Here is a 10496-nt window from a genome sequence, read left to right on the forward strand (position 1 = left end):
ATATTTTACAGTGATTGCAATATTCCATTATTTCTTCTGAATGCACCAAAAAAAAAAAAACAATTGTGCGATGAACTGAGAGTCAAAACTTAATTTCAAGGAATATATTTTGTGAAGCCAAAATCAAAAGGATTTAGAAACATATATAGATCACTCACTTTCTTTCTAAATCCTTGGAGACCAAGAAATAAGTGCTTGGTCACCACTTAACGTACACTCCAAGGTAACACATAGCCATAAATAGCCCGCAAAAATAAATGTCAAGATTTATTGCAATTATAATTAAGTAATCTAAAAATTTAATAAATTTTTTAAATTATGAAGATATTTTGTATTATTAAAATATACATAATTAAAAGCATTATTTGGGCCATTTTTTTAATCGGCATGTGAACATATTTAGAAGCATTATTATTCTCGAGCTCAATGTTAAAAGATAGAATTCGTTATATAAAACTTACACGAAGAAATCAAATAAGCTAAAATGATTAATATCAAGATGACGAAAAAACGTAACTAACTTTATATATGCTTCTTCAAATCATTTATACTATGCCTTTGGCCAAAAAAAAAAGAGCATTTATTTTATACCTTTATCTTTTGAATGTTTCCAAAAAAAATATTTAATTTATTGATATATTTTGGCAATGAGTCGGACCGATCTTGAAATTATTTATGAGGGGAAAATTCCGAAAAGAAATCTTAAAAATAAATATATAGAGAGTAGAGAAATTGAATGGAAATCTTTTTTTTTTTTTTTGTGGGGGGGGGGGGGGGGGAAATCCTAACGTGTTCTCTGGATTGCCTCCAGATTTCAACGCGTTACCCTTTTGCCAGATCACATACGGCATGATATTTAATTATAATTTCTTCTTAAAAAAACTTATATACTTAACTTAATATATTTAAAGTATTTATTTTTAATTAAATTAATATATGTGAATTTTTTGATGAAACTAATATTATTAACACATTAAACTTCATTTATCTTAATTTAATTGAATAAAAATATATTGAATATATGAGGTTAAATATATAAGTATTCCCAAATTCCCATTCCTTCTTTTGCTCTGACTTGAAACTCGTGCCATCACCATGTCCGCTTCCAATTTCAGGTTCATTGCTCATCATTGCTGGGAGATTTGGTCCATTCAAATCTCGTTTAAACGGTTTAAATTTAAAGTTTTTAACTGAAAAATTTAAAATGATAAATCCCTTTTTTTTTTAAGAAAGTGTCATTTAAAGATTATCTTTATTTTCAGTTTTGCATTTGTTAAAATACTTTTTTAAAAAGATATAATTTTTTTATTATTAAATATGAACATTCACTCCCAACTTCCTTAGGTTCCACTTTTATCCTTTATTTGGTGGTGTGTGTGTGTTTTTGTGTGTGTGTGTGTGTAAACACTTTGAAAGAAACGCTCCCTATAGTAGTGCTATGTATAATTGAATTTTACAACTACATTACATATTCAAAAGTTTGAGTGATGATAATTATCAAGGGTCATTATCTAGCTCTTTAGTGATTGGCCCCAAGCTTTAACCCTAATACAAACAATCTTACTAAGCTAGCCAAACGAGGTGAGAATTACAAATCTGCCCTACCCTTATTATAATAAACACTACCTTAAGAGATTGGGGAATCGGATAGGTTGTTTTCCCAAAGATTGATATGAGATTATGAGTACCCTCACTGAGATTGAGGAGTTAACAAACGATATGGAATGAGGCCATTTTGCTTGTATTAGCATGGAATTAGGTCTAAGAAAGAACTTGTCACCCAAGTTTGTCACAAGGAAGCACCTTTTTAATGTGGAATATAAGGGTTTACAAACTTATTTGTTGAAGATGAAGATGATATGGATTACATGATTGTGGAAACTCCTTTAAATGAAGGTGCATTGTCATTTAGAGTAGGAAAAAATCCTCCTAGATCAAAAAAAATAACTCCAAAATAGAGCAAGAGTCTCAAATAATATAATAGAGGTAGTAAACAGATAGCTCCCAAACCAAAGAAAAAAAAAAGTAACTCCAAAATAGAGCCAGAGTCCCAAATAATGTGAGAGGGATATTTGTGGAAACCTCAAGTTACTACAGGGATATTTGACTTCTTTAAGAGTCTCTTTCACGACACTTCTCTATTTTAGAGCCAATTTGCGTTCAAGTAACAAGTTTTATCTTCACTTGTACCTTCTACTTCTATGGTGAAACCCATCCTCATGGTAGACAAACTTTGGCATGACATTATTTCTTTTGCAAGTAATACTGATGGTGCTTGGCTCCTTATTGGTGACTTTGATACCTTTTTTTCCTTCTATCGACGTGTGGGGGCTTTCAAATTGGCTGAATTGATGAAGCCGGGCTCCATCCTTTAAACTTCATTGGTGATAGATTAAAATGGAGGGAAAGCAATGCTAAAGAAAGTCTTGATTAGGCTATAGCTAAATCTAAACCCTGGCTCACTTTCAATTTCTCATATGTGCAACATCTCATGAATTTCGGTTCTAAAGACCCCTCTTTCTAAGCCTAGACTTCCAAAACATTTATAAGCCTGGACAAAGTAAAAGGTTCAAATGCACAGCTGCTCGGTTTCTTGAGAATTCTCACTCCAGCATTGTCCAAGAAGCGTGGAGAGGAGGAATCTTAGATAGAAGGAATCAAAGATTTCAAATCAAAATCCACTGAATGGAGCAAACAAGAAGTGACAAATGACAAGCTCGTGACAAAAATGATAAGAGTAGAAAGAGGATGGATTGGTGATGCAAACTCCCGTTTCTAATGCATGTAATTTTTGGAAATTTCTAATTCACTCACTCCAAAGAAAGCCATGGTAAATACTAGTGAAAAAAATAGAATGAATAATCTTAAACTCTGTAATGAATGATAAAGGAAGATCAAATAAAATACTAATAAAAGTTCTTGAACAGCCTCTTAATTAATAATATTTTTAAGAATTTAATTGAAGATAGAGCACAATGATATCATACAATTCACATAATTGACTCCACTTAATAAGATAAAGCTTGTTATTATTGTCATTGTCTTGTTCACTCACAACACTGGACAGATTCTTCAACTAGCCCATCTAAGGAGCTTGAGGGGAACCTTAAAAGGAATGTTGGCTGCCAAAAGGGGCAAATTTTCCTTGGATAAAATTTTTTGGCCATGTTTGCTGGATTTTAAGACTACAGTGCAGCTCTTTCTTCTCTGCTGAACCACATAATCATGATAACTTGACTGTCAGACGTCTACAAGCTGTCCGCGAGGATATTTCTCATACCACTTGTAAATCCAATCTGCATGGCAATTGCAGTTCTATCTCAACCTACGGAACTGTAAAAGAGAGTGACTTGTCTTCAAATTTGGGATCTCTCCCACCTATCATAGCGGAAATCCAAGCCTTATTTTAAAGGCCTTGAATGGTGCAAGTTTAATGCCTGCCAAATGGCTGCTGCATTTTATAATCGTGCTGAGATTCTTCTACTGGTACTATAGGAAAACAAGCCTTCCCATGCTTTCATTGATGTTATACAACGAGCTAGGAAGCTTCTTGATGAAGATTGGGCAGCTCCATATAATCCTGTTTTGAGAGATGCTATTCAACTGGCTGATAAGCTGGCAAAGCTTGCTCTGAATTCCCATTGTCCAAACTATGCTATTTTTGACTCACCTTTCCCAGATATCATTCCCAATCTGGACGCTAATTTTGGCACCTCTGTTTTAATGTAATTCAGGGTTCTCCCAGATCTTGTTTATTCAGGGAGGGGGGGGGGGAATAGCATGACAAATTCTATACAGCCATGAAAAAAGACTCCACCCAATCTCTATTTCTAGAAAGGAGAAGCAAAGAAAATGGGTTTCAGCGAAAAGGAGGTCCAATGTTTTAATTCCACTACGCAGCACATTTCAGCTCTCCGATAACAACCTATATGCCAAATCATGTATTTCACAAAACTAGCATATGAAATAAGAATCAGCTCCTAATGCTCTCTTACCCGAATCACCATAATCCATGGTCATTCTTGTCTAAAACAACTCACTTAAAATCAAAGCACTTCGTGAAGCTCCCATGGCTCAATCAAACATAAGGCTCCAATGTCCTAAATGCTCCGATTTTCATCTTGATAGTCTCCTATGAATTGAAAGCCCCAAATGTACTGTCGTTGATCCATCTTGACAATTAGATGCAGTACATATCTGAGTTTGCATTCCCTTGATTACTGAATCGCTCCATTAAGATGAGATCGAGCAAAAGATCCTGCTCACCTGTCAATGATAATATCTCTAGCTCAATTGAACAGTTAAAAAATTGAGGGGATCCAAAATCCAAATCCATTCACACCTTCATCTTTCTCTAAATGCATCGAAGATCAGCCACTTTTTCCTTTCCTTTTAGGTTGATCAACACTACAACTGAGGTAGAATCTTCAACTTGCAACAAATTTGAAGATGTGTCCTCCTGAGCCATTGGATGAACAAGACAGGTACATGATGTCCACAGGAGGCACACTGCATGCCTCATGCATAGTAGAGCATACAATTCCACATTGGCCTTCCATGAGCATGAGCATGACTTGAAATATCATGCCAATAACACTTAGCATTTCATTTCAGGATATTACAAATAATCATCGCTGCAGATTAACAGTTTTTGTACACAACACAATAGCCTATCATCCTAGAGAGCCTAATGACATCTTTTCACCACCCAAAGATGCACTATAAAAACAACTGCATATCAACTACTTTAACTGCTTGTTTAAATGAACGGATTCTATCAGAATATGGCAAAGTTAATCAGAAGAGGGTCTTCCCTCTCCATCACCATTTTTTTCAGATTTTCGTTTTTACCACCCACATTCACATAATAATCAGAGTAGTTCCAGACATGAGATATCAGGTTCTCTGCCTGACCCTCCTACCATCTGAATCACCGCCATCTGATAGTTGGGCCCACACACTCCGAGATTTTCCCCCAGCACTGCAGTAATCACTCTCACAGCCTGCAATTGTCATCAACATCTCCGACTGTAGCCGTGGGCATTTATCTTTCATGGACTGAAATCCATCTGACCTCATCACAGCTGCAACAGTAAGTCCCAACAAGCTAAGGATGCAAAACTTGGCAGGTAAATAAATATAAAACTTACAAAAAGTCAAACAATACAAATTGTTCTGTAGTTTTATAATAGAGATATAAGAAAATTGTTTTGATGTTTTAGTAACTATAATCTGATGCCTTAACTTCACATGGGAATTCTGAACCATTACACCCAAAAAAAACCTCGTATCCTAGAAGTTGGTACTCAGCGGAACTAAAACCTGTCTCTATGTTTCCATGGTTGCTTTCCATTCTGATTCATAGTAAGTGAAGCAAGTAATGCTAACTATATGTACCTGCCAGATTCTGCGCAGCAAATTTTAAGCAGACAGCTTTTAACTCTCTTGCACTGCATTGGTCAGCCCAGGTCAATATGTCAGCAACAGAATTTACACAGATGTCTTCGCAGATACGAGATTCACACATCAGTTTAAGCCTCTCCAAGCCATACTTGTCTGCTGCAGCTAACAGCTTTCCTGACAATGTCTCGGACACAGAGGATTCACTAGATGAGGTTGATGGAACCATGTCCACCTCATCTGTAAGGGTATCTCGATAGATAAAGTGCAGCATGGCCTGGCCAAAAAGAGAACGTTCAGGACAACAAATCACCATTAAAGTTGAAAAGGTAAAACACAGAGAGCAACAAAAAATGTTCCGGTCCATGTTAAACCTGACTGAATAGAGAGGTTAAGGTTCAAGGGAAACAAAACAAAAATGTGAAGATTTTCTACCTTAAAAACCTTAGGTTCTAAATCTGACACAATAATTTCCTCTTTATGCTCATCTAAACCTCCAAATAATTTAGATCGAAATTTTGGGGATCTAGCAGCCAGCACCAACTTATGAGCAGAAAACTTTTCCCCATCCACATTAAAAGTAATATCGGAACCCTCCATACTTTCCAATAGCATGCCAAAGTGTGCTCCAATGTCAGATTCTGGAACCTTAACTGAGTGAAGTCGAGGACAATCTACAGCTGAAACTACAACTCCAACGGTACAGTTGAATTTCAGGCAATCATCTTTCAGATAATCAGAGCTTTCAAGCAAAGTACGTCTAAAAAACCGCTTGTATCCCCTACATGCACAGATAAACAAGATCTGAGTCACACAAATGACAATACAGAAGAGCATTTTTCAGGTTGGGATAAAATCCATTATCTGCAAAGAATGTAGATGGCTAGATGCACGAACGGATCCAGAATGAGAAACCAGGAGGGATTTTAAATAAGGTGAAATATTGGGGGGGGAGAATCAATTTTAGTAATTTTAAGAAAGAAAAATTAAATAATTTCCAAAGGGAGCTGAAAATTATTTTGGGGTGGGGGGGAGCACCCCTGCATGCCCCCCTGGATCTGTCTCTGGCTAGATGTCATGAGAAATAACAAAAGATACAAGAGAAATTCATCATTGCAGTGATCCAGCAATCACTAGATTCAAGCATATCTAACTGCTTAAAGAAATTACCCCTCTAGGCTCTAGTATTCACTTGCACCCAGATCTGCCTGCCCCCCTATTTTTTTTCTTTTTTTTCCCGGTCAATCACATGCACAAATAGATCAGTATGCAGTTCAATCTGGTAAGCAGTATGGGAATTTCCCAATACGCAGTAAGTAGAAAAGGGTAGGCTTAGTAGAATACAATTTAAATTGAAACTCCCCAACGGTAGCATCACCATCATTAATCTAGAAAATATTAAATACAAGGTAAATAAAAAGTCCACAAATCAAAACTCAAAAAATAAATTAAAATGAGTGTTCCAACTCAACATTCTAAATGTAAAATTATCAAGTTTGTTTCAAAGAGAGAAAGGGAATTAACGATAACTTTCAACCGTAAAAAATCCAAGCACAAGATTCACGTTAAACAGTGTATGTTCAAGATAAAAGACCAGTAATAACACAATAACACATGACATGAATGGAATGTACCTCCAAATTAATAGCTTACACTGAATATAGCTCTTGGATCTGTCTATAATGAATGTGCATTCAAATTAATTAGGCTTCTCTATACGTAAATATTATTCTTCATTAAATTAATTAATCTAGCTGTTCTTAAATAGTATGAGTTAATTAAATTAAAACCATTAACATCATCCATAATCTATATCTACAGATAGTTTCTAGTTCAACATATAGACACTCTTTTCTGCACAGTGACGTAATTCTTGTATTCCATTTTATAGAAAAAAATTGTGAGAATTTGAAATTTGATAACCTTAGCCAATTTTCCCCTAAAACAGTTTAAGTTTCATCCACAGTAAGTGAACTAAGAAATGTCCAATTAGAGAGAAAAATCTTGACAAACAGAAGGTGTGCATTTTGTTTTGAACAAATTCTTACACATTCACAAATCACAAGGATGAGTGAAAAAGAATAAAGGGTTAAAGAAACACTTTAGACAGCTTTAGCTCAGTCTTTCTCCAGGAGTTGATCTCCTTCTGTCATCTTCCAGGTTCAAGTCTTTCAGAATTGAATTAAAGATAATTTTTTCAGGAAAACACAATCATTGGTCCTATAGTTTCATCAGATTTTGTTTTTACACCCTGTAGCTTTTTTTTTTCAGTGTTTAAAATTATAAGGATCGATAATTATGTTTTTCCTTCTTTTTTTTTCCATTTTAAAACAAGAAGCCAATACATACAAACTCACTGCCTCATGAATGTACAATGGAGATCCCACTTTTGGTGATTCAGTACATAATATGTGGGTAACAGCACTGGCCTAGGTAAGTACCATCGACATAGACTGTAAAACTGAATAATGTGAGTAGTATCGATGGCAAGTTGTTATGTACACAGTTTTTTAAACAAGAAATATATGTAAAATCCTCCAAGCTACCAATCTAATTTCTCGTAAATAATCAAATATGAATTCACGTTATCACTAAGGTGTAACAAGCAAACATCTTTCTGTAACATCTTTCAATATTCGTTCAAAAAGAATTCCAGTTCCTAAAAGTCCAGCATACATGATACTGTATATGACATTGTAATCTGACAGCAAGGAATAACTTTAAAAAGGAATGTCACAAGAAAGAAAGAAGCAACATATTAGGCATAGCAAACCAGGTAACTATATTATGAAAATGTAGAGCAGGAGAATGGTTGTTCCAATCACACAGAGACAAGTTACAATGTCAATGATCTTACCATTAGCTTCGTTTATCTTTAAACCAGAATGTGACTAACATAATGCTTATCCCCCAAAGAAACAGGATTAATGCAGCTAGTATTTTTGCATAAGAATAAAATTGCGACATTTTCATCAGAAATTGTAGTTTTAGAAGAGTCTAAACATTAGGGCACCGCATTATCCCTCATGATGGACATTCCCAATGAAGTTCAACGTTGAAATACCCTTCAGGAAGAAGATTTAAAGAAAACTCCAGCAAACCAAAACCGAAATAAAACTACCGACAATACAGAGTATGAGAAGGATAACGAAACCCTACCACATGCTGCCCTTATACTTGAGTGTATATGGACCGCTCTCGAGCGACCGATCGAAATGGCTATGAACCTTATGCTTTCCTTGCCCGCTCTGATCCAAAAGCGTGAGCTCAAACAGAGCCCTCACATCCGTACCGTCGCTTGCCAAGGCGATAAAAACAGAAACATAGGCTGAATTGTCCTCAGGATTCTTGCCATCGGGGTAGAAGTAAATTGCCCATTGATGCCCTCCCACTGTGAACAAATCGCTTCCAATGTACTTCCCAACTCCCATCCCCTTCGCTAACGAATACCCTTGAATCACAAACTTATGCGACCCATTCACCGTCTCCGTCACCGACCTCGAGCTCGTCGGCGATAGTAGGGGACTCTTCTCGGGGGTCAAGGTTCCAGCCATAGCAGTAGGGTTGGTTTTACAGGGAATCAGAACTCCAATCCGATGCGTATGATTCAGGGAAAACGTCAATTAAGAAATTTGCTAACGAGAACGAATTTGCGGGAAAAGAAAAAAAAAATCCGAATCAGCGGAATTTGGAATCTTCAAATATAAGAAGTCTGAATCTCTTGTCGTCTCTTTCTATGCACTCTGGCCTCTGCAAGACGAGAGAGATTAATTAGGCTAAGCGCTAGTCCGAGAAGGACGACGCCGCACTGTACGTCGCAATCCGGAGGGTTCTACTTCGGAGAGAACCAGAGGTTTGACGCATTGAAATGTCGTATTTGCCCTTAAGTTCGCCACAAATATGAATGCATCCGTACGCTGTGATCGTAAATCATAGATATATATATATATATTGGCACCATCAAAAACTGTCGAAATAACAAGGGTCAAGGATTAATTTTATTGCTAAAGTGTATGTAAAGATTCACATGATCTTGAATTTAATTCGAGATTAATGTTATTTCTTAACTTTAAAAAGTTAATCTTTCATATTCTTAACGTTATTTTTCTGTTAAACAGATCCTACATTCAAATTTTTTAATATTTTACATTATAAAATATTTGAGTAGGTCCCACCACTTATTTTGTTAAAAATTTTTTAGTCTCAATCTCTTCCCTCTTAGCAATATTCATGCTTTCAACGTGTAAACTACAGCTTGTGCTACAGTCATAGTGGTTCTCTCCCACTCTTCATTAAATCAATTCTTGCTCCTCAACTCATGCATGCCCACAAACTCATGCCAAAGAGGTTGTTATGTTTGATGGCCAAGCTTGGTGAAATCTCTCTCCTTCTCCCTTTCTGTCTCTCCTTACCCTCTCTCCTGCATCTCACGCCAATTTATTGAACTCGTGACTTGCTAGTAGGAGTATGTTGGCTTTATTTTATTGCAGGTCATGGGTTCGATTTGTAAGTATCACTTTGAGAATGCACATCTTCAAACAAGGCATAGTAGTATATGTGTTCTCTCTCTCTCTCCTCCATTCCCTCTCTCTCCTCGATTCTCACTTTGAAATTGCACTAAGCCGGTGCTATGAATAAATCCCACATTTGCTTTGTTCTTGGATCATGAAAACAGAGTGACCTCTTTTGCTCTATTTTGAACAAGTCCTAAAGCCCTTCTGGCCGTAGATGTTGCCATCCACAAACCACAAGTCGTTCCTTTAGACGAGCAATCCAACTCTCATTATCACTGTAGCAGAAGTTGTTGTTGTTGCCTTTTTAGATTCTTCTGGAAGCTCCTTGTCACCTTCATTGTCATCTCGGCCTTGCTATCCTCATATTCTAGCTCATTGTCCAACCACATGCCTTTAAGTTTTACATCTCCGACACCAAGCTCACCCAAGTGTAACTTCAAGTTTTATGTCGATCTCTATCACAATCGCGACATCACTCACTAAGATATCTAGCTTGAGAATCTATTCCTTGACGAAAACGAGAATCCCAAGGTCTCCAACTTCAAGCTGTCTTAAGATATCAAGATCTCGAGGATCTCATTC

At 36.3% G+C, this 10496-nt stretch overlaps 1 protein-coding gene across 1 annotated transcript; it reads right to left on the bottom strand.

Annotated features, from left to right (window-relative positions):
- Positions 1-3008: 3008 nt before the first annotated feature.
- On the bottom strand, positions 3009-9297 carry LOC129318479 (BTB/POZ and MATH domain-containing protein 4-like). Its single transcript, XM_054963269.1, has 4 exons — positions 8560-9297; positions 5836-6181; positions 5398-5677; positions 3009-5084 (listed from the first exon to the last, which is right to left on the bottom strand). Exons 1-4 carry the CDS (start codon positions 8952-8954, stop codon positions 4897-4899), a joined length of 1209 nt encoding a protein of 402 aa, XP_054819244.1. The 5' UTR covers positions 8955-9297; the 3' UTR covers positions 3009-4896.
- Between the last annotated feature and the right edge of the window lie 1199 nt (positions 9298-10496).

Source organism: Prosopis cineraria, unplaced genomic scaffold (assembly GCF_029017545.1).
Source record: "Prosopis cineraria cultivar Desert tree isolate PC_DT_omini unplaced genomic scaffold, ASM2901754v1 PC8, whole genome shotgun sequence".
Classification (NCBI taxonomy): Eukaryota; Viridiplantae; Streptophyta; class Magnoliopsida; order Fabales; family Fabaceae; genus Prosopis; species Prosopis cineraria.